General features: G+C 40.8%; 1 protein-coding gene across 3 annotated transcripts in view; it reads right to left on the reverse strand.

Moving 5' to 3' along the window:
• Positions 1 to 12,712, reverse strand: part of ATP6V1H (ATPase H+ transporting V1 subunit H) — a 73,879-nt gene that overhangs the window by 28,565 nt on the left and 32,602 nt on the right. For all 3 annotated transcript variants that reach the window (XM_030553085.1, XM_030553086.1, XM_030553084.1), the window contains 4 exons: positions 10,989 to 11,086; positions 9,107 to 9,299; positions 3,988 to 4,166; positions 2,543 to 2,668 (listed from right to left, as the gene is read on the reverse strand). In XM_030553085.1, coding sequence (XP_030408945.1) covers positions 2,543 to 2,668; positions 3,988 to 4,166; positions 9,107 to 9,299; positions 10,989 to 11,086 — 596 coding nt within the window. The remainder of the gene's footprint in view (positions 1 to 2,542; positions 2,669 to 3,987; positions 4,167 to 9,106; positions 9,300 to 10,988; positions 11,087 to 12,712) is intronic.

The raw sequence follows: 12,712 nt of genomic DNA on the forward strand, positions 1-12,712 counted from the left end.
TAAAACAGAACAGGATGACAATCATTACCCATTATTGCAAAGAGTTGAAGTGCATTCCAAGAGTGGAGAATTAGACATGCTACTGAAGATGGAGAGTTATAGCATTTTTAAAAAACTTTCCAATTGTGATTTTCTAGTTTCAAAGACACCGTTAATAGCAAAGAAATGTGCATCCTTTCCCGTACTTATGTACTGTACTTCAGCAAGTAACTCTGGTTCTCTTCAAAAACCAAGATTATGAATGAGATACCACATCAGAATCTATTAGGCTGTTTGTAACTTATTTCCTTAACATGACAAGAGAGACAATTCTGGTATGTTTCATAAAGAAGGAGGAGTTACTCAAACTTCAACTCAGTATGCAAAATGAAGATAAGTAATTTGAAGGCAATTCTACAAGAAAATTGTTTACAAACCAATAATAAAAATAGAATTTGACACACACAATGATATGGAGATCTATGATTCAAAGGTACATATAGAAAATTTCAGATTGACCCAAGATCAATTGTTTTAATTCCTAACCCTTCAGCTTCAATCTATCCTCCCTTCCTTCCCCCTCCCACCTCCCAAAAAAATAAAAATAAAGAAGTCTGGGAAACAGACAGACTTCACAGTATACATTCAATGTCAGCAGACTTAGTCTCTGTTGAACCAAAGGGTGTGGCAAAAATCCAGAACCAAGGATCCACACTGAGAATTCCCTGCCCTCATGTCCCAGCACATATAAAGTCAGTAAAGACAGACAAAATGGATTTGTCAAGAATAAATCATGCCAAACCAACCTAATTTCCCTCTTTGAAAGGATTACTGATAAACTAGAGGATGAGTGGGAAGCATATATCTTGATTTTAGTAAAGCCTTTGATAGTATCCCCAGATGACATTCTCATAAGCAACCAATGGAAATGTCGTCCAGATCAGGCCTGCACAACATACGGCCCGTGGAGGCTCACTGTGCAGCCTGCGACGGGGAATCAAAGGGCTCTGGGCTGCCGGCTGCGGTGGGGAGCCCAGAGCTCTTTAAATCCCAGCCGCAGCCAGAATTCAATAAGGCTCTGGGCTGCCCGCAGCCGCGGGGAGCCCAGAGCCCTTTAAATCCCAGCTGCGGCCGGGAATCAAAGGGCTCTGGGCTGCCCACAGAGATTTCCGCCATGGCTGAGATTTAAAGGGCTCAGGGCTCCCCGGTGGCTGCAGGCAGCCCAGAGCCCTTTGAATCCTGGCCGCGGAATCCAGCGGATGGGCTGGGGTTGGGCTCGGGCTCCCTTCAGCGGTAGGAGCTCTGGGCCCTTTAAATCCCTGCCCCAGCCCCGCAAAGCTCCGGTTTCTCCCAGCCGCTGGAGCCCCAGACCCTTTAATTTGCCTCTGACAGCTCCCAGTTACCTCTTCAGCTGGGAGCCCCTGATTGATTTAAAATCAAGTATCACCTCCCCATCTCTAACCTTCCTTTTTGGCCCACAGTTGTTTTGGTGGGGCAGCCACTAGGGAAGGAGAGATTGTTTCTGCAGGGCTGGGCGCTGCTGGGGTGGGGTGTGTTTTCGCGGGGCTGGGAGGTTTCGACCCTCAGCTTTTTTCTTTGGAGTAATGTGGCCCTCGCCGCTTTATGAGTCATGCAGGCCTGGTCTAGATGAAAATTACTGTAAGGTGTGTGCATCCCTGATTGAAAAACAATACTCAAAAGGAGTAGTTATCAATGGTTCGGTGTCAAACTGGGAGGGCATCTAATGGGATCCTGCAAGGGTTTGTTCTGGGTCTCGTGTTATTCAATGTTTTCAATAATTACTTGGATAATGGAGTCAAGTATCAGAGGGGTAGCCGTGTTAGTCTGGATCTGTAAAAGCAGTCTGTGGCACCTTACAGACTAACAGACGTTTTAGAGCATGAGCCAATAAAATGATAGGCCCTTAGCTCCAACCTCAAAATAGTGCAAGTTCTTGTCACATACAGACAAGGACAAGTAGCTGCACTATTCAATCTCACCTCAGAAACTAGATCAAGAGTGTGGAGTGTAACATATTGAGCCAGAGGTCACACAGAATAATACCACAGCTGTAATGATATCCTCAACCTCATCACCAAATAAAGGCATTTAGAAGAAGAGTGATGGAATGTCTGACAAAATTTTAACTAAGGTAAGGTGAAGTCAGACTTTTGGACTGTATTAGCTGAGATTTCTTTAAGTGTATTTAACTGAAATAGTTTAAAAGCCACATTTGTGGCACTGCAACTGAGTTAAAATGGGTTTTGAATACTTTCTCTATTACATAATCAACATAAGTACCTGGCTCAGTTAATGAAATACAAGCAATTCGACTTCTGAGCAAATGATTCCCACTGCCAAAAAGCCACACACTTTAAACAGTAATATGTTCTGACCTTCTCTTCTCCCTAGGTAACATTTCTACAAAATTAAATTACAGTACTTAATGCTCATGTTGAAATAAATACCATAGTACACTTGGTTTACATTTGAACACTGAAAATATACTTTAAAGAACAGTATGAAGAGAGAATCAGAAGTTTATGAAAATCGAAGAACTTACTTCAATAGCTCGTAATTCTTTTCATTTAATCTCACAGCATTCTCTCGCCAAAATTTCTCAGATTTGTGTACAGGACTCCATTCTAATCTTCCTGACTTGAGCTCGGAACTGTACTCATCAAATGAACTAGAGTACAAAAAACACAGGGTGAAATACTAGTTTCCCATGAATGGGCCTTTAACAGTACATCAGAAGCTCTATTCCTTGAGAGAGAGTAGGATTTGTAAAGAATCACAAAAAGAACAGGAGTACTTGTGGCACCTTAGAGACTAATAAATTTATTTCAGCATTAGCTTTCGTTCTTTACAAATCTGTATCACAAATCACAATTCTTTACAAATCTGTATCAAAAGTCTGATTTGGATAAATTGTTTAAAAATATTGGTGGAACATCCTTAAGAAACATGAAAGTGAGCACAGGTTGAGGGGTGGGGAAGAATCTCTTTGTTTGAAGTCCTCTCACTTGGCCCACTTCAGAAACTTAAGATTTAGGCCTGATATACACTAAAAAATTAGGCAGGCACAACTACACTGCTCTGGGGTGTAAAAAAAATCCATACCCAAGTAGCTTAGTTAAACTGACTTAAATCCTTGTGTAGGCAGCACTAGTCGACAAAATAATTCTTCCATTGACCTAGCTACTGCCTCTTGGGGAGGTGGATTACCTATGCAGATTGAAGAACCCCTCCCATCAATGCAGGCAGTGTTCACACTGAAGCACCATAGCAGTGCACTGTGCTATTGTAATGTTTTAAGTGTTCACAAGCACTTAGTTGCAGGATTAAAAAAAAGGCACCCTCCCCATACCTCTACTTTACTTTTACACAGAACATAATCTTAAAATTTACTGATCTGAAATATAAAATGTTTTTAAAAAACTCTCTAGCAATCCCATTTTATTCATAAGTGAACTATTCTCCTAAATATGGGATTCCAGATCCTAAGAAAAAAATCTGTTAACAGTACACATTTAGAGAAAGCTAAACTGCTTTGTACATTTGTTAGTGGTTACTCAAGTCTAAAAAGGAATTCCTCTGACCAGGAACATGGACCCAATTTAGAGATACAAGTTATAGTCTAAATTATACGTCCAGCATAAATTGGGATAAATGACTCACTAGTGTATTCGTGTTCATTTGGCATTCTATGGGTCTACACTAAGTTTCATGTTCCAGTGCAAGCAGATGCAACTCTTGTTGAAAATCCTGCCTATTAAACTGTCAGTTAAGAAGCACATGTGCATAAGCATAGTAGATTTTTCAAGTCAAATATATGACAGACATGCAATTAGAAACTGGATCTTTTATATACTGTTGGGAAGATATGGTATACCAGAACACCACCAGCGTATCTACTATTTTCTGTTTTTAAAACATAATTAAAATCAATAAGTTTGCCAGTATTTCAAGTGACACAGGTTTAAAAACTCATACTATAAAATATACCTAAGATCCTGGACACTCTCACCAAGTTTTTCCAGTAGAAACTTAATATCCTCACTTATGTCTTCATCATCATATTTCTGCTGATCCAAGTTCTCTAGTTGCTTCAGAATTTTGCATTGGATCATAGCGAGAGCATACTCCTGGCGAGTTTCTCTTTCAATAGATTTTTCTAAAAGATTCTGGCAAAAAAAAAAAAAAAGGTAAAAGTTGAATATAAATCGTTTACAGTTTAATAAATAGTAGTATTTACCACAGATTTCTCTTTCTGCAAATATCCTCTAAGACTAATCTGAATTATGCAAGGTGGTCTGTAGTTTCATCAACAGTATTAATCATTTATTAAAAGGCTTGCTTGAGAGGGCAATATTATGAGCTGACAAGGATTCCAACATATTTTGGCCCTAATTTTCAGTTAGGTTAGTACAATTACATGCTCAAGAGTGCCTTTCCAACAGCATGAAAGTGACCAGTTTATATTAGTTCCTATATAAAACTTTCTATATAAAGAGTAATGTAACTGGGAAAAACAGTACGGGGAGGAGGTTACCAGACCTCTGTGGAGAAAGAAGAGGTTCTGGACTATTTAGAAAAGCTAGACGAGTACCAGTCCATGGGGCCAAATGCCCTGCATCCGAGGGTCCTAAAGAAGTTAGTGGATGTGACTGCAGAGCCATTGGGCGTTATCTTTGAAAACTCACGACGATCGGTGGAGGTCCCGGATGACTGGAAAAAGGCTAATGTAGTGCCCATCTTTTAAAACGGGAAGGAGGAGGATCCAGGAAACTACAGACCAGTCAGCCTCACCTCTGTCCATGGAAAAAATCATGGAAAAAACATTGATTCCCTCAAGGAATCAATTCTGAAGCACTTAGAGAAGAGGAAAGTGATCAGGAACAGTCAGCATGGATTCACGATGGACAAAGTCAGGCCTAACCTAATTGCCTTCTACGACAAGATAACTGGCCCTGTGTATGAGGGAAAGCAGAGAATGTGTTATTCCTTGACTTTAGCAAAGCTTTTGATGCGGTCTCCCACAGTATTCTTGCCAGTAAGTTAAAGAAGTATGGTCTGGATGAATGGACTATAAGGTGAATAGAAAGCTGGCTAGATCATCGGGCTCAATGGGTAGTGATCAATGGCTGCATGTCTAGTTGGCAGCCAGCAGAAAGCAGAGTGCCCCAAGGGTAGTTCCTGGGGCCAGTTTTGTTCAATATTTCATTAATGATCTGGAGGATGGCATGGATTGCACCCTCAGCAAACGTGCAGATGAAACTAAACTCGGAGGAGTGGTAGATATGCTGGAGGATAGGGATTGGATACAGAGGGACCTAGACAAATGAGAGGATTGGGACAAAAGAAATATGAGGAGGTTCAACAAGGACAAGTGCAGAGTCCTGCAGTTAAGATGGAAGAATCCCATGCACTGCTATAGACTAGGGACTGAGTGGCTAGGCAGCCATTCTGCAGAAAAGGACCTAGGGGTTATAGTGGACAAAAGCTGGATATGAGTCGACAGTGTGCCCTTGTTGCCAAGAAGGCTAACAGCATTTTGGGCTGTATAAGTAGGAGCATTGCCAGCAGATCAAGGGATGTGATCATTCCCCTCTATTCAGCATGGGCGAGGCCTCCTCTGAAGTACTGTGTCCAGTTTTGGGCCTCACGCTACAAGGAGGATGTGGAAAAATTGGAAAGAGGAAAACAAAAATGATTAGGGGGCTGGAGCACATGACTTATGAGGAGAGGCTGAGGGAACTGGGATTGTTTAGTATGCAGAAGAGAAGAATGAGGGGGGATTTGACAGCTGCTTTCAACTGCCTGAAAGGGGGTTCCAAAGAGGATGGATCTAGACTGTTCTCACTGGTACCAGATGACAGAACAAGGAGTAATGGTCTCAAGTTGCAGTGGGGGAGATTTAGGTTGGATATTAGGAAAAACTTTTTCACTATAAGGGTGGAGAAGCACTGGAATGGGTTACCTAGGGAGGTGGTGGAATCTCCTTCCTTAGAAGGTTTTTAAGGTCAGGCTTGACAGAGCCCTGGCTGGGATGATTTAGTTGACAATTGGTCCTGCTTTGAGCAGGGGGTTGGACTGGATGACCTTCTGAGGTCCCTTCCAACCCTGATATTCTATGATTCTATGATAACATTTCTGAAAAGTAAAGACAGGCCTTGCAATGCATAATTCACATCTGAATGTAGAGATCAACTTCCTCAAAGTCTCGGCATATTCTGATCAGGGATTTTAGTTCAAGCCCATCTCTATTAGTAAGAAGAGTGCTGGCATAAGCACACAGTGCAGCAACCAGTAATTTCACTGACTCCCACTATCAGTTCATTATCTTTCACTCAATTTAATCATGTTCAAATTATGCTATTCAATCAAAGCAAGTCCCTTTTTACTATGATAATGAACATTATCAATATAAAAAAAGCCTCAGTGAGCAAAAGCCATGTTCATAGGAACAGGCCATATTTTTCAGGAACAAGGGAAGTAATTACCGAGGGGGGGGGGGGGGGGAGAGAGAGAGAGAGAGAGAGAGAGAGAACGAGAACTAACTGGAACAATAATTTAATGACATTTCTACTACAATGTTTCTCAATACACTGCTTAAAGATAACCACGTCAGATTTATATTTAGGGTTCTTCAAACTTCCAAGACATGTAGTACAGTAAAACATGATCAATGAGTAATATTCCCTTTAAATACAACCATCGAATTTTTTTTAATTACTCTCAGGTTCTATTGCTGCCTTCAACAGCCAAGCACAACTGAACTGGCTGAAATGGGGGAGAAGGTATTCCCACACCCTCCAATTTCACAATCTGTCATCCTTTCCATACAGACAGCTGAAGGAATGTCCAGGCACAGGTGGACAATGCAATTCAATATGAATTTATTTCTGATACTTTCTTCCCCAACTTCTACAAACCCCAGGCTTCAGGTTATGTGCTCTCCAAGTTGGAAAAGCTCAATTTTGCAATCAGAAATACCTAAACTGCTGAAGACACGCAATGAATTATGGACAAGAGGTTGTATTTAATTTATGCAGCCCTAGAATTGTCAGCAGGATCCAGGTTTGCAAGAAGACACTGTCTGCATCTCCTGAGAAGACAGTGTTTGATATATGAGGACTGGGTGACTGTATATTTCAATTATTAAAAGAGAAGATTAGATTTAAACACATTTAAAAAAGTAAAACTTTGTACCTTTTTGCTTGAGACTGAGAAAGCATTATAGCAACTAAAGAAGAGTTTATTTCTGCAGGTCCATAGCATGGATTAGTTTAAGAAAGTCAGAAACAAGAGCTCCTTTTCTGGTATATTAACCGTTCAAGGGTAAAGAAACTCGGTGGGTCAGTGGACTGCACTGCTTCTGGAGTACCTCTTCCCCAGCCAGTACATTATTCTAAAAAAGGTGGGAGTAAATCTCACTAAAAACATGGGGAAAATATTTTATAGTAGCAAAAGTCTAGCAAATAACCACAATAAAAACAGGTTGCTATGGAACTGGTGACGCAGAAGTTTTTATGTGCATAGTGGTCATCTGACGTTACCACAGGAATCTTAATGTACTTTTTTGTACTTTATATCCTAGAGCTCTTTAAGGAAGAAAGATTCACAAAAACTCCAAAAATGCACTTCCTGGGGACAAAAAGGTATGTTATTGGACAATCCTAAAAACAAAAAAGGTATGTTACCAGACAGCTAGCATAGACTGAACATCCTTCTCCCATCCAGACCTAGAGACGGAGGTGGAGAGAATCTGAGGTGAACCCTCTCTGCAACAACAACAAAAATGGAGGATTCTGGAAATACCTAGCTGCCACAAAGCAAACTATGATCAGAAAGCAGATTCCCACATTCTGAGTTTCTCTGCTCAGTGGCCCCAGGGCATTCTGGGGTTCAAGGTCCAACAAGTTTCAATGTGGGTGTGCAACCTGGAGACCAGACATTCACACACCATTGCAGTAGGGAGAAAATAATTTGGTGGGTGGGTGGGTTTTCTAGGATGGTTAGGAAGACCAGAAGGTTGCCTTTAAAAAGTATGAAAGTGCAATAAATATCACTGCTGAAGTGCACAGCTTGCAATTTAAGTTCCATACTCCACAAGTTTTAAATTCTTATAACTTTGTTGAACCAAAAATAAATTTAAAAAAAAACAAAACAAAAAACAAAAACACCACACACATTAGGAATGCTGAAACTCATAACGAAGATTACAATCTTGTCAGGTTTCAAGTTTCCAAATACAGTAGTTACATTGGAGCCCAGCCAAAACATATACAACTGTAGTTCTTTCCATAAAAAGGAAGTTTCCCATGTCCCCACCATCCTCCATCAACTAGCCATTTTAATTCCCTATACTATACACATGATCACATTTGAAAGGTGTGCACATAAAACATCCAACGCATGGGTGCAAGAAGGGATGACACATACAAACCAGAGTATGTTTGCACATGTGTGCACGAACACACAAAGATTCAGGAGGCCACAATGCTTTGGTATTATAAAACATCTTGATAGGATCAGCCATTTTCAGATTTACTGATATAATATTGCAGCAGAAGTCAACCACTCAGTGCTCTTATGTGGGTATCTCATCCCACCATACATTACACTATCCATGCTTATGCCAGTCTTGCAAAGTTTCTCCTCAAAAAGCTTTGTTTTGGACACAAACATAAAATCATTTTCTGTCAATCACAATAAAAGGTTGGTGAGTAGATTTTCTGCCTGAGCTGGTACATTTTTATAAAATATCAGCAAGGCCAGTTTACCTATTTACTAAGTGTTAAAAGAGTGTCATTCTTGTGTTCTAACACCAATTTCTGTCTCAGCATTTTTTTAATACTATTTAATCTGTATATAGGATTTTAACAGAATATAGAGGAACAACGAACATTCATATTGGGATCTGCCAGTTCAAGAAGGCACAGAAAGCTGCATTCTTTTTACCCTACAAAGAATCCACATATTACCTCTGGCTCTGCAAGGAAAATCAGAGTTAATGTGGACTACACATCCAACCCAGCATGCCAGGAAATAACCTATGGGAACACTTTGGTAAGAGACAAAACCATGTAAATCCACTACAATTACAGTCAACTTCACTTACCCGAAATGCTGCAAGGATAATTCTAGTTACTTTCTCTTTGACAGATTCTTGGAGAATGTCAGACAGAACTGGAACAATATTATATCGACGCAGATATTCACACATTTGAGGACTGAATGCCAAGAGCCATATGGAGAAAATCATCTGATATTGGAGCTGGAAGCCACATTTGTTACTCAGGACTCCCATGATACTGAAAGACATAATTAAACATAGGTAGTAGTGCAAATGTTTCACAATGGGCAAGGGGATTGCGTATATGACCCTCACCATGTAAGATTTTCTTTAAATTAACGTTAGCAAGAGAGCTCATTGGCAAAAGCTAAGAGTTTTAGGTACAAAACTAAGGATTGGATGAAACCAGTAGTTCATGATCCCCAGCGCTTGCACTTATGTGATCAGCCTAATCACTTTATTCAGTGAAGTTTTCATTTTTTAACAGGTTACATTTCCAAGCCTTATGGTTGCAAAAAATGTTTTCCAAATATGACCTAATGCAGTACTGTTTGTTTTCAGATTAACAGCCAATATATGATTAGAGTAATCTAGTGAATGTTAATGTAATTAACATATTTCATTGTTATTTTAGGAGAAACTTGCATCTACTCTGGGATTGCATTATGGAGCTGGAGAGTGGGCAGAGAGCACAAGCAAAGACAGACCATTTTCTTCCAATGTCCCCAGTCTCATCTTGGAATGTAATAATTTAAATACAATGTATGCAAAACGCAAACTAATGAACACCCCATTCATGATGAGTCTTCTAACCGCAGCCTGTAATCAGAGTCATGCCAGGTCATGAAAGTCACAAATACATATCACCAAGCATTAGACGGGACTATGACAACAGTAACGTATCTGCTGAACAGAGCTTTCGTGTGTGTGTAAAACAACAGATAGAGCTGGTCAAAAGTTTTTAGATAATAGAGTTTTTTTGATGGAAAACGGTAATTTGATTAAAACAATTTGTTGTGTTGGAATATTTTGATTTTGTCAACATTTTACAAAAAATTATCAAAGTGCTTCATTTCAGCAAAGTCAAAGCACTTTGTTTCAACTTTATTATTTTGGATTTGAAATATTATAGTTTACTACTATATACTATTTGAAAGACACATGTCCTTTTAATAAGGTAATTGTGCAGCATGTTGATATTTCCAAAACAAGGTTTTTCAGAATTTTCATTTCACTGGAAATTTTGACTTTTTGATCCCATTCAAGGCAAAAGGAAATTTTGAAGTGTCAGAATTTCCAACAGAATGAAAATTTTGAGTTTCAATCAGCTCTAATAACAAGTCACTTACAATACAGAGATTTACATAGTGATCTTTTCCAAGTAAGGCCAGTGATAAATTTCTGAACTCATGCACCATTTATTTCTCTTTGAAAGAAATTGACAGGTTTTGGGTAGAAAGTGATCTACTAAAAACATTACATAATAAAATGGAGCTATAATTCCAGAAAGTATAACTCTTCACCAATACTTGCAGTAATCTTTAATGTAAGTTTCTACTGGACCTTTAATTTTTATTTAATCTGTTTTCAATAACCTGCAGTATCTCAGTCTCATATATAACAAACCCCCAGCATGGTGCTCTAACCTTTAAGACAAATAGCTATGATCACCTCTAAGTTAATAGAACAATACTTTATGAAGACCTAAAAATAGTTGTGTGGCCTCAATGAGTACCCACATTTTTCAGCTCATTTGTCTGCATGCAAGCGTTACTATATGAGCACAAATAAAAATTTCATGGCTACAAGAAAGTTTTCTGAAAATTAAGCCTAAAGAGTTCAATTGCAAGGAAGGTCATTTGGGGACTAGCCTATTGTGCATGTTTGAAATGTAACTATTCCTGCATAGAGTAAGAAAGATACTCACCAGTTCACCCCATCTGCTTCTACCCATGCAAAACGATATTCATTGACCCTGAGCATCAGCTGCAGGCATCCAGCAACACACTGCACATATTGGGAACTCTAAAGAGAAAACAAGACCACCACCTTTATTTTTATGATTAAGGAACTAAATAGTCTTGAAATTTTGTAAAAATTTCAGTAGGCCAGAGATTTTCCTATTCTGGACACTAGCTTTCATAATAGCTATAAAGGCTCTGGTTTAGTCTCCATACATCAGTGTTTCCTGAACCCTTCAACACAATCTTTATAAGGGAGTATAGAAAAAAAATTACTGCAAATGTGAATTTTTGGAAGAAAGCGTCAAATTGAAAGCCATTTTTCTAAAAAATTGATATAACATGTCCTGCAATGGTGTGTCCATAATTCAGTCTAAACTAGTGCAGGAGATGAATCTGTGCAACTGGCTGCTAGTAGAAGCTCTAGCAAAATATTATTAAATCTGTACTTGTGACTGTGACCGGATTTGCTTTATGGAAGTGTTCAAGTACCATTAAAAAAGGAAGGCAAGTACTCAGGCACGCAGCAACATGCTTCACTGTTTCATACACCTCCAAATTCTTCTGCTAAGAAAATGCTTGGAAACTTGTGCAAGTCCTTTGAAAGGTTATTGAATTTCTGACTTTATAAATTGCAGCTTGAGAATGTTACCTTCACCACCAGCTTCTTTCACAATGAAGTGGGATGGCTCTCAGGAGGTGAAGTGCTACCTAGCTTCTTCATATTAAGAAATTAAGATTTTTGTGACCAATCATTAATACCTCTTGGGTAGTACATTAATACTATGCCTCTATCCCGATATAATACAGTCCTCGGGAGGAAAAAAAAAAATCTCACCGCACTATAGGTGAGACAGTGTTATATCAAACTTGCTTTGGCTCCCCCGTTCCTTGTTCCCTGACCACTCTCTCCAGAGACCCCTGTCCCCAGGAACCCACCCCTTACCCAACCCCCCTGCTCCCTGTCCCTGGACTGCTACAACTATCCATCACCCCGTCCCCAGCCTCTGACAGACCCTCACTGGCAGCGGCAGGATGCGGAGCCCCAGACTGCTCCACTCCGCCACCTCCCAGGCGCGACGCTCCACTTCCAACCACCGGTGAGTGCGGGGAGGTTGGGGAAGGGATGCCCCCCGTACTCACCAGTGGCGGGAAGCGGAGCAACGTGACCCCAGCTCACTCCGCTTTCCTTGCCCCAGCCATGTCACTGGGGGGGTGAGGGAGTTGGGGAAAGGTCCCACAATGACCTGTGGTGGGAAGCGGAGCGCAGTGGCTGGGAGCTGGCAGAGTGGAGCGGGCTGGGGACGGACTGCTCCACTTTCGCCACTGCCGGTGAGTGTGGAGGGATCCCTTCCCCCAAGCAACGTAGCTGGGGCTGGGGCAAGGGAAGCAGCAGGGGGCCAGAAGCAGCCTGCTCTATTCCCCCGGACCACTCTGGGACTACGGGGCCCCCAAAATTGCCCTGCCCCCCCAGCTCCTGCCTCCTAGACCCTGGGGGAAAGGGGAGCCCCTGACTGCCCCCAAGACCTTCTGCCCCTTATCCCACCTCTCGGCCCCGGCCCAGCCCAGGACCCTTAACATGCTGCTCAGAACAGCATGTCAGAGCTTTACCGCATTGTATGTGAACCCGTGTTATATCAGGTCGCATTATATCAGGGTAGAGGTGTACTTCGCTGGTATTTAGAAAAGG

The sequence above is a fragment of the Gopherus evgoodei genome, chromosome 2 (assembly GCF_007399415.2).
Source record: "Gopherus evgoodei ecotype Sinaloan lineage chromosome 2, rGopEvg1_v1.p, whole genome shotgun sequence".
Classification (NCBI taxonomy): domain Eukaryota; kingdom Metazoa; phylum Chordata; order Testudines; family Testudinidae; genus Gopherus; species Gopherus evgoodei.